Raw genomic sequence first — 20,825 nt, 5'->3', positions numbered from 1 at the left:
TCGCTAGGAGTCGGACACGACTGAGTGACTTCACTTTCACTTTTCAGTTTCATGCATTGGAGAAGGAAATGGCAACCCACTCCAGTGTTCTTGCCTGAAGAATCCCAGGGACGGAGGAGCCTGGTGGGCTGCCGTCTATGGGGTCGCACAGAGTTGGACACAACTGAAGTGCCTTAGCAGCAGCAGCAGAGCAAAGGGAATTACTTTAAGCTGGATTCAGTAGGGGTCCCTTGGGTCATTACTACCTGGTCTGTTTGGTTAAGGCTACTCAAGGACTAGGAAAACTTGTTTTTATTTTGTGTAGACAAGAAAAAATAAAGGCATTTGGTGAGATTTTCAAAAAATATTAAAGTTGTTTTTTTAAACACTGCTATAGATAGGAGAAACTTTTCTGAAGTATTTTAATATAGTAGAAATACAGTGTGTTATACCAGGTTAACTTGTGACTTAGGCTACCCAGTTTGGGTTTGTTACTTGTCTGTCTCCCATGGTACAATGAGAAAAGTAATGTGAAACTTCAGAACTGGTCAGGTTAGATTCTAAACTTGAATAGATTATTTTTTTCCAATCGATTCTTAAGTTAAAAAAATTAATAAATGACGTATGCTCATGGTACAGAAGGCAAAAGGTGCACAAGTGATGTCTACAATGAAAAGTAAATCTCCCTCTCCCTCTTACCTGCCTCCCTCCCTTCGAAGTGGCCCTTACCAGTTTCTTGTAATTAGTGCTGGTGTTAAGTAGAAAATTAAGAAACACCCAGATTGATCTAGTCCTTGATGCAGTTCGCATTAACTTATTATACAGATATATATAGTATATATACAATACGGTATATATGTTGTTATTGTTTAGTCGCTAAGTGATATCTGAGTCCTTTGTGACACCAGGGACTATATAGACCGCCAGGCTCCTCTGTCCATGAAATTCTCCAGGCAGGAATACTGGAGTGGGTTACCATTTCCTTCTCCAGGGGATCTTCCCGACCCAGGGATTGAACCCACATCTCCTGCACTGGCAGATGGATTCTTTATTGTTGAGCCACCAGGGAAACCCATAGTATATATACATATTCTTTTCTTTTTTACACAGAAAGTAGCATAGTAATCACATTTCTACACTTTGCTTTTTTACAGTGAGCAAGTTATCTTGAAGGTTCTATATAATGCTAGTAAATGTCGAACTGCTGAGTTAGTTTTCCTGGCTTCATTGTATTCCATTGAATGGCTGTTTTTATACTTTACTGAACTATTCTCCCTAATGGCCATGTAACTGTTTTCCATTTTTCTGGTGTTTATAAACAGTGTTCCAGTGAGCTCCTTAAACTTAGATTTATTTATGTGTAAGTTTGGATTCTGCCCACAAGGGAAGATTATAGAAGGAGGTTAGTACTTTTACTGTGGTCTGTAAGGATCAAGTTCAGACTAGGCCTGTTGAAAGTGAGTCTCATTTTGATTATTGAAGGTGAGAAGGTTTGTCATGGTTTTATTGGTTTAAGTATGGACTGGAATGTTGTTTCTGTAAGAATATCACTGATGACCTAGTGGGGTCTGATTTGCAATCTGCTTTTAGTTTTATAGGGAATATAGTAGATGTACCGCGTTGTGTTTCAGGTGTACAGCTAAGTGACTGTTATACATGCACATGTATCCCTTCTTTTCCACATTCTGTTCTCATATAGGTTATTACAGAATACTGAGTAGAGTTGCCTGTGCTATGCAGTAGGTCCTTGTTGCTAATCTATTTTATATATAATGAAAGTGAAAGTCACTCAGTCATGTCCAACTCTTTGCGACCCCATGGACTATACAGTCCGTGGAATTCTCCAGGCCAGAATACTGGAGTGGGCAGCCTGTCCCTTCTCCAGTGGATCTTTCTGACCCAGGAATTGAACTGGGGTCTCCTGCAGTGCAGGCGGATTCTTTACCAACTGAGCTATCAGGGAAGCACTTTATATATGACAGTGTTTATATGTTAATCCAGGGATTTACTTTTAAATGAAGACAGCTTGAATTATGTTTCTTCCTGTATTTTCAATTTTTCAAGGCTCTGTCAGTGTTGAAATTTATATATGTGTTGGAATGACAGTATGTGTGAAATTGACATTTTTTTCTGTAAGTAGAAGAGAATTCTTCAAGAGCTAGGAATACCAGACCACCTGACCTGCCTTCTGAGAAATCTGTTTGCAGGTCAAGAAGCAACAGTTAGAAGTGGACATGGAAAAACAGACTGATTCCAAATTGGGAAAGGGGTACGTCAAGGCTGCATGTTGTCACCCTGCTTATTAAACTTATATGCAGAATACATCATGCCAGATGCTGAGCTGGATGAAGCACAAGCTGGAATCAAAATTGCCGGGAGAAATATCAATAACCTCAGATATGCAGAGGACACCACTCTTATGGCAGAAAGCGAAGAGGAACTAAGAGCCTCTTGATGAAAGTGAAAGGAGAGTGAAAAAGTTGGCTGAAAACTCAACATTCAGAAAACTAAGATCATGGCATCTGGTCCCATTACTTCATGGCAAATAGATGGGGAAACAGTGTCAGACTTTATATTTTGGGGCTCCAAAGTCACTGCAGATGATGACTGCAGCCATGAAATTGAAAGATGCTTACTCCTTGGAAGGAAAGTGACGACCAACCTGCTGCTGCTGCTGCTAAGTCGCTTCAGTCATGTCCGACTCTGCGTGACCCCATGTACGGCAGCCCACCAGGCTCCCCCATCCCTGGGATTCTCCAGGCAAGAACACTGGAGTGGGTTGTCATTTCCTTCTCCAGTGAATGAAAGTGAAAAGTGAAAGTGAAGTCACTCAGTTGTGTCCAACTCTTCACGACCAACCTCGGCAGCATATTAAAAAACAGAGACATTACTTTGCCAATAAAGGTCTGTCTAGTCAAGGCTATAGTTTTTCCAGTAGTCGTGTGTGGATGTGAGAGTTGGACTATAAAGAAAGCTGAGTGCTGAAGAATTGATGCTTTTGAACTGTGGTGTTGGAGAAGACTCTTGAGAGTCTCTTGGACTGCAAGGAGATCCAACCAGACCATCCTAAAGGAAATCAGTCCTGGGTGTTCATTAGAAGGAGTGATGTTGAAGCTGAAACTCCAATACTTTGGCTACCTGATGCAAAGAACTGACTCATTTGAAAAGACCCTGATGCTGGGAAAGCTTGAAGGTGAAGGGGACGACAGAGGATGAGATGGTTGGATGGCATCATCGACTCAATGGACATGAGTTTGGGTCAACTCTGGGAGTTGATGATGGACAGGGAGGCCTGGTGTGCTGCAGTCCATGGGGTCACAAAGAGTGAGACACGACTAAGCAACTCAGCTGAACTGAGGTGTTTTAAAAGCACATTTTCATGATCTTAAAATCTTTAGTTACTTCCAATCTTGTATAGCTTTCACTTTCATATAAAGTTCACAAAATATTATCTTTTTCTTTTTTATGTGAAATCTCTTCCTAATATCAGTTTACTAGTATCAATCTCTTTCCCCCTTTATAGCCATGCTAATTTTCAAATCTTCCATTTATATTTAAAGTAGAAATAATTATCTACTAATGATGGAATTATCAGAGACTTTCACCTTTTTTTTTGGTAAATCAGAGTTACAGAGTTTTTATACCTTATCTTTGAACTTAGGAAAACTGAAAAAAAAATTTTTTTAACTGAGAAGTAATACTTTATTGCTTATTTTGTACCCCAGGGTATGTGAGAAGACTGTTTAGGTTAGAGAAATGGTTGAGTGACCCTAAATTTGATTTCTCCTGTTGTTCTCAGGAGAGCAGCTGGCTTGGCCTGTTAGATGTTGACCAAGTTCTGTGTCCTGTGGATCTTAACAGCTCTTTGAGTGCAGGGTCCAAATCAACTTCATTTCTTTTAACCTCCCACATACCTTTAACATGTAGGTGCTAAATATGTTGAATTTATTTCTGCATTTCATATGCCTACCTGCAAAAACAGGAAGACTAAAAAAAAATTGTGTTGTAATTAGGCTGAGAATGGATGTTTGGCTGATTTTAAAAATCCGGTTCAGCTGGGGCATATGGCATGAGGGACTGTGGTTGTAGTTTTGTCTTATGGCATTTTTTCCTTAATTGACATGATTGGGGTTCCCACTAACTGATTTAGAGCACAAGGAAGATGAGCCTTTTAAACATCCTTTTCATCTCCTTAAAATTTAGTATTCTATCCAATTTGTTGGAATGTTTTGAATAGGGCTGTTCCACAATACTTAAGGAGGTTAGGATGTTTTGGATAGCTAATTTCTTTTTTTTTTTTTTTTTTTCTGGTTATCTGAAGAAACTAATTACCAGAACAGTTTTGTTTTTCAGCACTATTTTTGTTTTAATTCTTTGAAAATACATCCCATGCTTCCTTGTCCCATTAGACAGGCAGAATGTAACTAAACATAATTTATTCTTTTGTAACGAATCAGGGCTACCATTCATGATACATATTGCATCAGGGTTACCAAAGGGCTGGGTAATGTTAAGTACAGAGAGGAACCTGAAGAGATCCTAGGGAGTTTCCTTCCTTATATTACCCTCTTTTGTCACCTTCCTTTATTTACTCATTTTGAAAACATCGCTTGCTTCTTTTAGAAGTAGAGGGACGTCTGACCTGGGAAGAGGAATCTGGCACCTCCACCTTCCTGAACACTTATTGAAACAGAGATTGAAGTAGTCTTTTCTGTCTTTGGTGTCATTTTCATTTGCTCTAACTAAAAGTCCTCTGTACAGTTCTGCATCAAGGTCCTTTTGGCTTTTTCAGATTCTTTGGTTTTAAAAATCATTGGAGCATCAGTAAGATGGTATGCCAGACTAACTTCTGAGTTGGGGCAGCCCACAATTTCATTTGTAAGCATTAGATTTGTTGTTTAGGTGGAAGGTCTTTCTTAGTTACTAAGGAAGTTTTCCACTTGCTAGTGAAGAAGGCCTTGCACTGTCATTGGCGTCTCATGGTTGCAGTTCTCAGCTCCTCCTGCCAGTTTTCTTCTTTCTTCCTGCTTTCTTGATTCTGCTCCCCTCGAATGCCCCAGAACCTTTCCTTTAAGGCCAACACCAAGCACAGGTATCTTTTGTCCCATTGCAATATATTTGAAAATGTGTATGTTTTTGATTCTCAATTCTCCATGATCTTGTAGACTCTCTCACCATTCACCCTCTTCTCCCTATTTCCTGTTTTTGAACAGAGCAGTGTAGGAAGTTTGGGTGCTGGACTTTTACTGTTCATGATAACTACATTTTCTGGAAAAGTTTTCTTCTAGACTGTTCAAAATCTTAATGTGAGAATTGATATGCCTCGGAGATACGGTTTTCTAAGGTGTATATGGTTTTACACATACAGTATAGAGTTTACGCTCAATTCAGTTAAGACTGAAGGGGATGATGGCCTTCTGAAGGGTATACATTGGGACAGGGCTCTGTGAGTTAACCACCAAGCTGGTACCTTCCCTCCCTACTCCTCATCCATAGCCCCACCACCCATAAAAATGTGCCTCTTCAGAAGTTACTGATCTTGTACTAGTAGAAAACTGGAAAGGTTCAGTCATTAGAAATGTTGGCTGAATTCCCAATAGAAAATTTTTAGAGCTGCATTTATTTTTCAACAAGAGGAAATAAACTTCCTTTCTTTGGTTTGTGTACAGGTTCTAGTAAATACTGCTTGCTGCATTTTGATGTTGGTGGCTAAGCTAATCCAGTGTATTGTGTTTGGCCCTCTTCGAGTGAGCGAAAGACAGGTAAGTCCACACAGCAAGGATGCATTCTTGTAACTAAGTTAAAAAAACAAAAACTTTCTTGGGTATAATTTCAAACTTACAGAAAAGTTGCACAAATAGTATGAAGAACTCCCATATAGATTTTATCCAGATTCAGAGTTACTAACATTTTGCCCCATTTGCTCTAACATTCACCTTTTATATATATATATAAATGTCTATATTATATATCTATATATAAATATCTATATCTATTCACCTTTTATCTAGATATGTTTTTTCTGATCTGTTTGAGAGTGAACGGGGACATCATACAGAACCTCAAGTAGTGCACTATATGTTTCCTAAGAGCAAGGACCTTGTCTTATGAAACCATAGGACAATGATCAACATCAGGAAGTTCGGCATTGGTAAAATACTTCATGTAGTCCACAGCCTGTATTAATTGTAACCAGGCTGTCCTAGTATTGTTCTTGATTGCTATTTCCCCATGACATTTATGAGGTAATTCTGAAAGAATCTCCAACTTTTTTTGTTTGAATAATTGTATGTATCTCATTCTTTAGAATATGGGTACTTTTCCAAAGGAATTTACTGAGAGATTTTAGTTTTTCCCTTTGGAAAGGAATATTAAGATTCCCCATTTTGCAAGTCAGTGTTCAGGTGAGATAGTCTGACATTTGAACATTATTTCTCAGAATGTATATATGAACAGGATGTGCTTTCATTAAAGAATTAATGCCACGAACATACTGTGCAGATTGGCAGTTCCCCAAAGGATTTTAGTGGATAGAGTATAGAATGGTGTGTTTTAAAGTAAGACTTTAGAACTGGCCTTTTTAACGATAACATATGAGCGGAATTATGTTGTACTTTGTCTTATTCCAGTGGTAAGACACAAAAACCTACTGTCAATACATTAACAGTACACAGTGGCCTCACCCCTTGCATACCCTTTTCAACCCAGACCTCTTGTTGTCAAGTGAGCTGAGGTCCTGGGCAGAGTTAAAATGCAGTTACTGTGTGATTGAGCCCTCAGATGCTGTGAAGAGCAGGGCTGTTTGTTTTCCCCCCAGTTTTTCATTAGTGAGTATTGAGCACTTTCTGCAAAATATCAACTCCAGAGGTCTCCCAGATGGGATTAATAGAACATAGTTTTTTTCGTAGCATACAAAAACTTAAAAAAATTTTTTATTTAATTTGTGTATTTGGCTGCAGCAGATCTTAGTTGTGGCATGTGGGATCTAGTTCCGTGACCAGGGATCAAACTCGGGCCCCCAGCCATTGGACCACCAGCGAAGTCCCCAAAAGCTTTCTTTGATGCTTCTTCTGTTTTCAAGTAAAACTTTAACTTGTGGGCGAGAAATCAGTCAGGCCAAGCAAACTGTCCAATTGTTGGTAGATTGTTCTGGCAGCTGTGAGCCTTATGTACCACTTTATGTGTCCTAAAATGTTAAATACCAGTTCAAAATTTACAGAAAACTAACCTTGAAGTATTACAGAGACTTTTAAATACCTGGAGGTAGTCATAATCGGCCCATTTGTCACTCATCTCTTTTTTCTGTATAGATCACGTCTTTTATGTTGTTCTGTGATGACCGTTTTTGACCAGAGTCATCCTGTAGTATTTACTAAGCACTGTTTTGAGTTAGAACACTACAGAGTTGACATGGGTTTACTCTCTGGGTGCTTGAAGTTGAAGAAGTAGAGTAAATACTAGGGGCAAAGACATTGAATTCCTAAACTGGGCCAAATATTAAACTGTTAAGTGGCGGTGTAGAACAAGGATTTGTTTTTTTTTAATGCACTTAATGCCTACTGTGGCATTTGTCTGTGCACAATATATGTATTAACTTACTTAGTTCCCCCAACTATTCTATGAGATATATGCTGTTGTTATAAGACCTGTCTTACAGATGGGAAACCAAAGCATGGGGATGGTAACCAAAGCCGCACAGGAAATAGATGGTGGAACAAAGGTTCAGAACCAGGGCACAGAATGTTCTAGCTTCACCTCATGCTTCCTGCCCCAGATCTGGAAACAGGCATTCACTAAGGATTCCTAGTTCATTTTATTCTCTGAACAAAGGGTGTCTAGGCACAGTACAGTGTTTTAAAGTTCTCAAAATAACTCTTATCTTTAAATAGTCTTGTTATCAATGTGTTCCACATGTGGGTTCAATTATTTCTGGTTTTTTTTTTTTTCAATTTTGCTTTTCTTTCTGTTTAAAATTTTGAATTTGTGAAACATTTACACAGTTTAAAAACTTTATATAAAAGTAACCTTAGGAGCCATGTTTCCATCCTCCTCCACACTCGGGTTCCACCACCAAGCTTGATGGTGCTTTTTAATATCTGTTGGGTTGATGCTCCTCGTTGCCCTTCTTTTTTTTTCAGGACGGTAAATATTTTTAAAATTGGACATTCTCAGTGTAAGAAAGAGTACAGTGAAGCAGATATACTTATATGGGCGTGTACATTTATAATTAGAAACCATAACAACATCCATAACCTTTGATTGCTGAAAAAATAGAATCTTGTACAAAGATATTCATTGCAATATTTTTTGAATGGTGAAAAAACATTTCAGTGACCATCTGTAACCACTAAAGTGGTCCATTCAGACAGTGTTCATTGGCATCAATCAGTGTTTTACATTTAGGAAGAAAATTGCATGAAAATGTTAAGTCATCATTTTTGTTTTACCTTTTCTTTGTACATTTTCATACATTATTGATTATGGCTGGAAAATTAGCATATGTTCTTTTTGAATCTGAAGGATGTTTAAAAAAAAGAATGTCTAATCTTTGTTTTAAGAATTCAGAGAGCAGAAGTAGTAAAAATGATACTTGTAGATGTCACCGTTCTTTCTTATTCTGTGTTTTATTCTGTTATATAACATATATTATTAATATTATACTAAACTAATATTATTCCACTCTTAATGTCTAAAATTTCATAACTGACTGAGGAATTCATTCCAGAATCTATAGATTACTTCCTAGATGTCTTACCTTTGTTCTTCACAGGGCTCATTTCTTTCTTTGCCTTTGGTTTTGTCATGGACAAATGTTAGAAAACAGAGAATAGAATATTCTCTCCTACTTAAAAGCCAGCTTACCGTCTCTAGAACGGGTTAGGTGTAATGGTACTCACCTTTACAAATATTTTTCTTTTTAGCACCTCAAAGACAAGTTTTGGAATTTTATTTTCTACAAGTTCATTTTCATTTTCGGGGTGCTAAATGTCCAAACAGTGGAAGAAGTGGTCATGTGGTGCCTCTGGTTTGCTGGACTAGTATTTCTGCACCTGATGGTTCAGCTCTGCAAGGACCGGTTTGAATATGTGAGTTTTTACCCAAGCTCTGCTTTTCCTGCTTAGGCATACACATGGCAGGTCTGAGTGGTGTCATACGAATGAGCCGTGACATGCGTGTGCAGGACAGCTCTCCCAGGGAAGGCTCCTGGCTCAGGCACCTCCTGCCTGTTTCTTGAGGAACTTTCTGCAGCACCCAAGGCATGCAGGGACAGTGTCCCCTCAGGAGGTTTTCTCCCCTCCCCAGTAGTGTTACATGACAGCCCACGTGGGGTCAGTTCACCTAACACAAACTGTTTTGATCGCAGTGAAAGGGAAGCTTAAACTGAAAAAATAGCTGATCTCTTCCAGATGCTTTCTAATCTCCTTCCGTTTTCTCCCTTCTTACTCTGGCCCTTGGGGCTCCTCTTTCTGACTAGCGTATGTTGTTTCCACCCCCGGGCCAGCGCTAAGGCAGCTCCCTTTGCTCCCTTGGTCCCTAGAGAAGTGAATCGTTTTCTATCTGGGTGTAAGTTCTGCCTTTTGGCTGCAGAGTTGTGCCGGAGAATCTTCATTCCTGAGTGCTCCCTAACTGGTCTCATAGATCCAGAGCAGATGCGCACCTGCCATCCTACTCTGTGAAACCCACCCCACAGTGTTCCTTGCCCCTTTCTTTATGCAGTCTTCATAGACCATGGTGGTCCTTGCACCGCTTTGTGGGTTGATCTCAGTTCCACAGCCTTGAGCTGTTTCAGAATTGAGTGCCCATCCCAGGCCATGAACAGGTGCTGCTTGTCTCCCCAGCTGGTTTGGTATCTACAGTCTCCTGCTCAGGAGTCACAGCTCCAGACCTCCCTTCTCCAAGCTGTTGCCTCTGCTTGTGTACCATTAACGTAGCACGACGATAGTGGCCCATCTTCACCTGGAGTGCACTTCAGTTGTCCCAGCTGTGAACAGGCTAGGAATGTCCCCCCAGCTGACTTTGAGGGGTTAGGATTACAGCAAGATTGAGAAAGAACACGACAGAACATGGTGTTGCCGAGTCCTGTTGAAGCCAGAGGGAGAATGACAGAACTCTGGCAAGTTGCTTCTAAAGGCTTGTAACCCCACTGGTAGGAGGATTCTCGAGAATTTGAGATGAAAATATCATGTATATTGTTATGGTCCCTAAATTAAATGGTGAAGATCTCAAGGTATCAGCGCATACTCATATTGAGGTTGGCTGGAGAATTTTGACCATCTAGTAATGGGATACTTTTCTGTGCAGACCTCCCAACAAAGACACCAAGATTAACCTTGAGTTTCTTAGGCAGGTTTAACCCTGCCATGCTGAAGAATGAGCTTCTGTCTTCTGTTTTGTCCTTCCAGCTTTCTTTTTCTCCCACCACCCCCATGAGTAGCCACGGCCGAGTTCTGTCCCTCCTGATCGCCATGCTGCTTTCCTGCTGTGGGTTAGCAGTCGTCTGTTGCGTCACAGGCTACACCCATGGGATGCACACATTGGCTTTCATGGCTGCAGAGGTAAGATACAGACATAGGCTTTTGCTCTGGTGTGTTCCCGTGTATTTCCAAGGAAGCTAGAGGGTGGTTGACAGATTATTTTTCACCCATGATGGATAGCTGGTCTTTCATTTTAACAAACATTTTTGGAGTTCCTTTGTTTTAGATTGGGTTCTGGTACTGAATGCTTCTATGTATGTTATTTCATGTAATCCTTGCTACAACCTAATAAAAAGTATATTTGACCCTTGAACAATGTGTGAACTGTGTGGGTCCACTTACATGTGGATATTTTTCAGGAGGAAATACTACCCGGTCCCTGGGTGGTTGAATCCACAGATGCAGAGGAATTGGATATGGAGGGCTGACGATAAATTAGGCACTCTTCTGTTGCCCAAGGGTCAGCTGTAATTATTTTTGCTAGCAGTTATACATAGTGCTTACTGTATACTGGGGATTGTTGTAAATACTTTACATGCCTGTTTATGAATGGGAAAATGGCATGGAAGCTGAACTGCTAAAAGTTCCAAAGGGGTAAAATTAGCATAATCCAAGGTCTGTGACTTCAAAGTGGGAAAGGTTTTCTCCTTAAGAAGCAGTGCTTGGTAACAATAGGGAAATACCCTGTAATTGGTTTGGAGGAGGAAATGGCAACTCACTCCAGTAATCCTGCCTGGGAAATCCCATGGACAGAGGAGCCTGACCTGCTGCAGTACAGGGGGTTGCAAAGAGTTGAACTTGGCTTAGTGACTTAACTACCACCTGTAATTGGTTAGTTTAGATAGGCCATAAATTAAGATTTTACAAAATAATACAATAAATATGGAAACTGTATTCGTTATTTTCAGAGAATAATCTGAGATAGGCATGTATATTTAAAATGTACTTTTAAAAACCTTTCTGAAAATACCAACTTCTATTCAATAGAAATCAGATTTTTTGTATGTTCTTTCTTTTCAGTGGCTATATTTGCTTTTTTTTTCAGGCCAAAGGAAAAACACTTTTATCTTGTCCATAATTGCTATTAATGAAATAATGAAATAATAGATATCTAGTATCACTATTAATAGATGGCTAATATCAAAACTGTAAGTTTAAACTGCTAATTGGGAATTTGTTAGAATAGGATTAAAATTTATTTTGCTTAATAGTGTTCATTTTGGAGTATAATGTAGTGTAAGTACATTGTTTTCCTTTTTTGTTTCTCGAGCTTTTAATTACTACTAGGCCAAACTTTAAAAAAGCTATACCTAAAAATAAAGATACTTAAAATAGGTCTATTGGGTCATAGTACATATTTTTATTTTAGCTCATTAAGTTCTTAAGATAAAATATCATGTTATAGATTTGATATTTTGAACTAAATCATGTTTTTATAGTGTTTCTCTTCTGTGCAAAATATTTTCTATTTGTAAATGGAAGTTTTCTAATCTCTAAGAATGTTTATGTTTAATTCTAGATTAAGAGGAAACTTTTCTTAGCATTAGTTTCTATAATGCAAAATACCATGAAGGTCTTATTTTGTTATTGATTTCCTGCATTCGGTTTTCTTCTATGTCAGTGAACAGGGTGCAGAAAGCATTATGCAGCAGGCAGGGACTCGTAGATGTCTAGGATAGTAGGGTCTAAACCTCACCTTGGGTAAATGGTCACCAGGCATTCAGACAGCCTCTTCAGGTTATCAATTACGATGATTTCACAGTGCTGTACAAAATAGAAGTGATTGTCAAACTCAGTGACCTCAAGATTGTGGAAGGCATCCCCAGGAGCTGAACAGGTGTAGTTGGTTGTCACCTATAAACAGGAAAAGGCTCAATAAAAGTTGAGTTTCTAGGTCATGAGAATATTCCATGCAAATTTGAAGCACATGAACTAAAATGGTTGGTAACTTGCTTTTTTTTTTTCTTTCAGTTTTAATGAGATATACAGTCTGTATAAGTTTAAGGTGTACAACATAATGGTGATAATAATTTGTGAAATGATTATTACCACAATAAGTATCCTCTTAATACCCCCACAACGTCTTTTTCCCTGTGATGAAACTTTTTAGGATGTCCTCTCTTCACAACTTTGAAGGATACGACACAGCACTATTGCCTGTAGTCATGTTACACGTTACCTCCTCCGTACTTATTTACCTTATAACCGGTAGCTTGTGACTGCCATCCTCCAAGTCCCCCTCACCCCCCCAGCCATTGAACAACCTGCTTTTTAATTGAACTGAGAAATGTTTGTCTTTTATCATTTTGCAAAAGTTAATTTGGTCTGAGCAATCCTAAACTTTACTAAAAGGAAAAAAAAATCTCTCTTTTTTAAAATAGTCTCTTCTTGTGACAGTGAGGACTGCTCATGTGATTTTACGGTGAGTAGAAATTTGGGAGGGAGGTGATGGAAGTCTACTCGTACAGTTGATTTTAAAATATAACATGTAAAAAATTTGTAAAAATATGACTCTATCCTATTTGAAACAGATTCAATTGTGACAGTAAATCATTAACATGATTCTTCTCTGTTTGTGGCAGATATGTAATTCACCTCTGGGACCTCAACCATGAAGGGACATGGGAAGGAAAGGGGACGTATGTCTATTACACAGATTTTGTCATGGAGCTCACTCTCTTGTCCTTGGACCTCATGCACCATATTCACATGTTGGTAAGTTTCCCAGAGGGAACTCCTGCAGAGAGAGCTAAGGTTTTTAGAATCAGGAACTCTGTTTAGTACAGAGTTTAATAAGTGAAACATTTGTGGATGACCCACTTAAAAGACTATGAAAATGATGCAACTGTGCCCCTCCCCTTTTTTTTTCTTTCTGGCCAATGGGTGTAAAACAGTGTGGAACAGCTTTGGTGCCCAGCTCAAGAAGTGCTTGCTGTCCTCCCAGGAGACCTAACTCACTCTGCTGACAAAGTCAGTAGATAATTCTTTTAGCTTGGTATTAAGAGAATTCCTCTCCTCATAGATTCTGTGGCTTCTGATATTTAGCAGTTACTTTGTAGGTGGTAAAGGGGACTCCCACATTCATGGATGCATAAATGTTCCATCTTTGTAATTAAAAGCAAAGTCTTTATTCTTAATTTCTCCTACTTCATTGTTTGCATTTTACTTCGGTGTGCAAGAAATCACCATGTTGAAAACCTGCTTCCCTGGTTAGCACATCAGTGATCTCAGAATGGTGAGAATCAACATATTTGATGGGCAATTTGTTTATATAGTAAGCTGGTCAAAGTAGCATTTAAAAATTTGGGAGTTGAACATAGCACATTTCTAAGTGTACTTTTAAAAAATGACTTCGAAAACGTACTTTAAAAAAAAAAGCCCCCCCGCCCCCAACAAATGTCCTAAGTTAAGTGTTGACTTTTTTTTTGTGGTTACTGCTTCTTTATTTATTCAAAGCCATATGTTCATCATGTATTGGGCATATAGCTTAGGTTTTTGTAGCTGTTGTATTCTGTGCATCTTCCTATGCTAGCAACATTTCTTCTAAATCATTTTAATACCTTTAAGATAAAAATTCCACGACAGAGGTATGATGATTTAATTGAAATACATCGTACGGCACTGTTATAACTATAGTTATCATGTCGTATGTTATATCCCCACTAAGTTTTTATTTTATAACTGAAAGTTTGTACCTTTTGACCAGTTTCCTTCCTTCGATTCTCTACCTCTAGCTGTTGAACACCCTGCTCCCATAATAAGAGTATTTAGATTTTATTCAGTTGTTTGCCTCTTCACATCTTTATATAATTTTTTGGTCATATATTAGTTTTTTTGAAGTACTTTTTTCCTCTTTTCATTTAAAATATTATTTACCCATATTATTAATCTTCAAAATGTTATATATACAATATAATAGGATATAATTATATTTTATGATACATGTAATGAGTATATAATATTACATTATGTGAGTTCACAGTATAACTGTTCCCCTGCTGGGCGTTTGGTCTGTTTCCTGATTTTCTGTTTTATAATTGCATGAATGTACATCATTTGGCATAAAGCTTTAAACTTTCTGGTGAGTTCCTCAGAACAGATGGCTGTGGATGGAATGAGTAGGCCCAGGAGCATGGGCAGTGTTGAGGGTTGTGAGAGAGGTATGTGCATTTGCTTCCCCAGTGGCTGCTCCTGCTCACCTTTACCCAGGACTCAGACCTTCCGTTGCTGGCCTCGCCCTTAGCGCTAGCCAGTTCGCGTTGACCTTTATTGTACATTTTATTCTCTCTCCCTCTCATCAAGTTGTTTGGAAACATCTGGTTGTCCATGGCCAGCTTGGTCATCTTCATGCAGCTGCGTTACCTGTTTCATGAAGTACAGCGTCGCATCCGCCGGCACAAGAACTATTTGCGAGTGGTCGGAAACATGGAAGCCAGGTGAGTCAGCAGGTTGACGCCGCCCATGTTGACACGTTTGAGATCTTTAATAATAACAGATCCTGGGTTATATCCCTGCTTTTTTCAGCTGTTAATGGAATGGTGAAGAGTGCAGGCTCGGGAGTCAGACTGCCTAGATGTGAAGCCCGCTTAGTTACCGTGTGATTCTGGACAGTTTACTTACCTCCCTGTGCCTGGGTTGCTTAAGCCTAGGGATAATAACAATACCTTCTTTCTGGAATGTTGGGTGGATTCAGTGGGATAATGAACATAATATACTTAGAACAGTACTGGGTAAATATTAGGTTCTTTTATTATATTGTTATTTTTATCATTATTTTTAAATGGAAGTCTCTTTGGGCTTCTGCCCTTTTTATTCCTTACACATGCATGCTTACATCCACACACAGACACACACAAACACAAACACACATTCTGTCTCTCACACTCTTAACCTCAGTGAGGTGTTTACTTGGCATCCTGAGACTAAACCAAGTCTGAAAGGTGTGAGATTAACAGCCATCCTTTTTGTGTGCAGGGGAGCAGTTTGGCTCTCTGAGGTGTCTTAACTCCTCTCATCTACCCAGAAATGTCCGCTCATGTCATCGTCAACGAGGGCTGTTACGTTACGACACAGTCGGTTTCTGTGTATGGGTTTCTTGCTCTTTGGTGATGTCTGGAGAGAGCGTGGTTGCCATGGTTTTCGTGGGTGGAGATTCCATGTTGAACGTGATTCCTCTGTAACTGTGCTGATGGGAAGGTGAAAGTTGTGATGCAAGTGATGCTCAGTGTCTGTGGGATTGACAGAGATCCCTGCCAGGTGCACTCTGTGATGGCTTTCATTTTCTTCCTTACAGGTTTGCAGTGGCAACTCCAGAGGAGCTGGCTGTCAATAACGATGACTGCGCCATCTGCTGGGACTCCATGCAGGCTGCGAGGAAACTGCCCTGTGGACATCTTTTCCACAAGTAGGAGCTTTGCAGGGGGCCACATGGGACTGGTCTGTCCAGGCCACGAGGATGCTTCTTGTGCCGGGGCTTAAGACCAACCTTAGCTGAAGAGTGGGCGCATTCCTTTAGACTGGCCACGGTGCTGGTACTGAGCAGGGGGGCGGCCCTGGAGTGTTTGCCTTACTTCTCAGCCTCTTCTCTACATGGCAGGATTGTTCCCCACTCAGTTTGCCATCTCAATTTCTGGATGTTGTTAGCTGTCTTCACATTCCTTGTCTGTGTAAGCTCTGAGGTATAACACATAGGCCCCTAAGACTTAAAACAAAGGGGTGGAGGAATCCTCGCTTTCCAATAGCTTATTCCTTTTTCTCACCTTTATTGGGCTGAGAATATTTATTTGTGCATTTCGCGCATGCCCAGAAGCAACATAGAAACACACAACAGGGCAGTGTGATGGGATGGGGATCAGACCAGAGACAGTGAGCAGCCCGGAACTGTGACTGTGTTATCAGGGATTACAGAACCTCCACGGCTGGACCAGATCTGTGCAGTGCAGGCTCTCCTGTCCCCTACGAGCCCTTGTCTCTCGCTGTTGCAGTCCTTACCTCCTAATGTTGTTCATTTTTAGAGCTCTCATATGGACTATGTCTGTTCAGCCTAAATCCTAAATTATTCTGTTTGTAGATGGGATGTTTTTCATGTTGATAGACCTTGAGGTATCTCTTGACCTTTTGTATCTATGATCAGTCTTGCATATTGAGAAAGTTATAATCTTTACATCTTTAATCTTCCTTTCTTTATTTGTATTCCCAAATAGTTTTTCTTCTCCTTTTTAATGTTAGATTTTGGAGCTGGAGTATCAATAGCTCAACAAATTTATTGATTTTTTTTTTTTTTTAATGTGCTGGCTGCTGAGTTGGCTTCCGGGAAATAATGACAGAGGTGGTCTTTGTTTCACAAGGTGTTCAGCCTAATGGAGGAGATAGACATGATTAAGCAGGAGTGTTTATGAGCATGTAAGGATAAATTGAGACAGGTGCTCTAAAGAAAAAGAATGTGGTCCTTGAGAGCTTGTAACAAAGGAATCTGACACCTGGAGAAGGTGACTATTGACAATGAGTAGGCGTGAAGGCATCAGAAGAAGGGATCGGGTGGAGGAGCCTTTGAGATAGAGGGAACATTACTGAAGCAAAAGGGAGTATCCAAGGAATGAAAGAGAACTCGTGTGGCAAGAGCTCAGAATGTCAGAATGGGGAGTGGTGTTTGCTGAGGCAGAAGACACACGCTTGAGTCACCTTGCAGGAAACTGAGGGCCGTGGAAGGCTTTAAAGTAGGGGTTCGAGATCAGATATGCAGCTGGGAAAGGTCAGGGAGGCCAGTTAGTAAGGGCTGCCGGGGTTTGGACGGGCGCCGAGAGGCGTGTGGGCTAGAGCAGTGGAAGAGAAGCAGGAGGCGGGTGGACAGGCATGAAGAGGAGCAGGAGGCACCTGGTGCAGACTGGCTGTGAGAGAGTGGGGAACATAAGGTGTCGAGGATTCTAGTTTTGCAGCTGAGCGACTGGATGGATGGTGGTGCTGATTGATGAGGTTGGAAGACCAGAGACACACGTGTTTCTCAAAAACTTCCAGATAGTTCCTAAGGAGCTTGGAGAAAGTTCAGAAGAATATCTCAAGAGAGTGTATTTCACTCCAGAAGAAATGCTTTCAAGCATTTAATTAGATTAATTTTAGGGTTTACTTTTTTTGATTGAGGCAAAATCCATATAGCAAATGGTCAGCCATCCTAGAGTATACAGCCCAGTGGCATTTAGTGCACTCTCAGTGTGGCCAGCCACCGCGCTCCTGTGAGTTCAGAACCTGCACGTCACCCCCGAGTAACCCCCATATCCATTACAGAGAGTCACTCCCCATTCCTTCCTCTCCACGTTACCTGGCAGCCAGTAATCCGCTCCCTGTCTCTGTGGGTTTGCCTTTTCTAGCAAGTCCTTATGAAAGGAATCATGCAATATGTGACTTCTTGTGACTGCCTTCTCCTACTAAGCGTCAAAATTTCAAAGTCGTCCAAGGTGTAGCACATTTCAGTACCATCATTCCTTCTCATGACTGAGTTAAACATTTTTATAATAATTGAACAATCTGTTTATTCATTTGTCCATTGATGGACCCTCCATTCTTCCACTTTTTAGCTATTCCAAATGATACTGCTATTAATATAAACATTTGTGAACAGGTATCTATATCTGTTGAAGTACCTGTTTTTAATTTTTTTCAGTATATATTTAGGAGCACAACTGCTGAGTCATAGGGTAATTCTATGTTTAACTCCTTGAAGAACCACCAGATTTTCCCATAGCAAGCTGCACCATTTTACATCCTATCAGCAATGTATGAGGGTTCCAGTTTCTTCAGATCCTCAACAATACTTACTGTTTTCTGTTATTTCTTATTATAGCTATTTTAGTTGGTAGGAAGTGGTATCTCATTATGGTGGTTTTTTTTTTTTAATGGTAGTTCTCAAATGTGATGTTTTTGTTGTGGTAAAATATGTATGAAGTGAAAAGTATTAGTTGCTCAGTTGTGTCCAACTCTTTGTGACGTCATGGCTTGTAGCCCACTAGGCTCCTCTGTTCGTGGAATTCTCCAGATAAGAATCCTGGAGTGGGTGGCCATTCCCTTCTCCAGGGATCTTCCTGACCTAGGGATTGAACCCAGGGCTCTTGCATTTCAGGCAGATACTTTACCATCTGAGCCACCAGGGAAACCCTCGAAAATGTTTACATAACATAAATTTTACCATTTAAGCATTTTTAAGTGTACCAGTTTGGTGACATTGAGTACATTCACATTGTTGGGCAACCTTTACCACCATCCATCTCCAGAACATTTTCATCTTCCCAGACTGAAACTCTATACCCATTAAACAGTAACTCCATAGTCTCCCCTTCTCCTCAGTCCTTGGCAACTACCTTTCTATTTTCTGTCAGCTATCGCACAATAGCACATCATACAATATTTTTATGTCTGGCTTTTTTCACTTAGCGTAATGGCAGAAAGTGAAGAGGAACTAAAAAGCCTCTTGATGAAAGTGAAAGTGGAGAGTGAAAAAGTTGGCTTAAAGATCAACATTCAGAAAACGAAGGTCATGGCATCTGGTCCCATCACTTCATGGGAAATAGATGGGGAAACAGTGGAAACAGTGTCAGACTATTTTTTGGGGCTCCAGAATCACTGCAGATGTTGATTGCAGTCATGAAATTAAAAGACACGTACTCCTTGGAAGGAAAGTTATGACCAACCTAGATAGCATATTAAAAAGCAGAGATACTACTTTGCCAACAAAGGTACGTCTAGTCAAGGCTATGGTTTTTCCATTGGTCATGTATGGATGTGAGAGTTGGACTGTGAAGAAAGCTGAGTGCCAAAGAATTGATGCTTTTGAACTGTGGTGTTGGAGAAGACTCTTGAGGGTCCCTTGGACTGCAAGGAGATCCAACCAGTCCATTCTGAAGGAGATCAGCCCTGTGTGTTCATTGGAAGGACTGATGCTAAAGCTGAAACTCCAGTACTTAGGCCACCTCATGGGAAGAGTTGACTCATTGGCAAAGACTCTGATGCTGGGAGGGATTGGAGGCAGGAGGAGAAGGGGAAGACAGAGGATGAGATGGCTGGATGGCATCACCGACTCAGTGCACATGAGTTTGGGTGGATTCCGGGAGTTGGTGATGGACAGGGAGGCCTGGCGTGCTGTGATTCATGGGGTCACAAAGAGTCGGACACGACTGAGCAACTGAACTGAATGTCTTCAAGGTTCATCCATGATGTAACGTGTCAGAATTTCCTGCCTTTCTAAAGCTGAACAATATTCCATTATGTGTGTGTATCACATTGTGTTTCTCCATTCATCTGTCAACGGACATTTAGGTGGTTTCTGCCTTCTCAGGCTATCATGAATAATGCTGCTTCGAACATGGGGGTACACATTTCTTTTCAAGACCCTGCTTTCAGTTCTTTAGGGTATATACCCAGAGGTGGAGTTGCTGGATCATGTGATAATTCTGTGTTTTTGAGGAGCTATCGTACTGTTTTCTATAGCTAGTATACCTGTTTACATTTTACATTAGATAATAGCCATCTTAAAGGTTGTAAAGTGGTTTCTCATTGTGGTTTGATTTGCATTTCATGTCTTTATTAACCAGCGATGCTGATCATTGTTTCACATGCTTGTTGGTGCATTTGTGCATTCTCTTTGGAGAATGTCTGTTGAAGTCAGATTATCCTATTTTATTTGGGTTGTTTTTCTTTCCGTTGATGAGTTGTAAGAGTTCTTTTTTTTTTTTTTCTGCAGGCGGAGGGTTGGGGGGGTAAGAGTTCTTTATGTAATCTGGTTACTAAACCCTTATCAGATGTATGATTTGGAGATATTTTCTCCCATTTGGTAGCTTGTCTTCTCACTTGGTAATATCCTCTGATGTATAGCTTTTAAATTTCGAATGAAATCCAATTTACCCGTTCTTTCTTTTGTAGCTCATATTTTGAGTGTCATATCTAAGAATCCATTGCCAAATCTGAATTCATGATAGTTTTTTTTCTAATAGTTTTATGGTTTTATCCTTTACATTTAGGTCACTGATCCATTTGAGCTGGAAGTATGAAGTAAAATTAGATTTGCTTATGAAAAGTGTGTCACCTGTAGCATTATTGGAAGGCAAGGATTTTACATACTTTTGGAGCCCCACACAAGGCTGGTGTAACTAGAAGTGTGATTTAAGGGTGTTGATTAAAGGGATGTGAACTTTTGAAAATATCATTTATTTGGCTAATAGTTGCATGATCACAAACAGTAATTATAGGTACTTTATTATTTCAAAATGTGATAGAGTCGAATTTCCACGTTCATTATTTTGGAACATTACTGTCATATACTCTTCTGGTAGAGAGATAGTAAGCTGGAGAATAAGAGCTTTGAAGTCACGATTTTGATGAGAA

General features: G+C 39.9%; 1 protein-coding gene across 1 annotated transcript in view; it reads left to right on the top strand.

Annotated features, from left to right (window-relative positions):
• AMFR (autocrine motility factor receptor) overlaps positions 1–20,825 on the top strand; it is a 45,248-nt gene that overhangs the window by 8,312 nt on the left and 16,111 nt on the right. Inside the window, exons 2-8 of the mRNA XM_040254011.1 lie at positions 5,649–5,741; positions 8,901–9,065; positions 10,383–10,535; positions 12,836–12,876; positions 13,037–13,169; positions 14,757–14,890; positions 15,748–15,858. Coding sequence (XP_040109945.1) covers positions 5,649–5,741; positions 8,901–9,065; positions 10,383–10,535; positions 12,836–12,876; positions 13,037–13,169; positions 14,757–14,890; positions 15,748–15,858 — 830 coding nt within the window. The remainder of the gene's footprint in view (positions 1–5,648; positions 5,742–8,900; positions 9,066–10,382; positions 10,536–12,835; positions 12,877–13,036; positions 13,170–14,756; positions 14,891–15,747; positions 15,859–20,825) is intronic.

This window comes from Oryx dammah, unplaced genomic scaffold, assembly GCF_014754425.2.
Source record: "Oryx dammah isolate SB20612 unplaced genomic scaffold, SCBI_Odam_1.1 HiC_scaffold_13, whole genome shotgun sequence".
NCBI classification, from domain to species: domain Eukaryota; kingdom Metazoa; phylum Chordata; class Mammalia; order Artiodactyla; family Bovidae; genus Oryx; species Oryx dammah.
The sequence above is the reverse complement of the archived record's forward strand: the minus strand, read 5'-3'. Positions and strand labels throughout refer to the sequence as shown.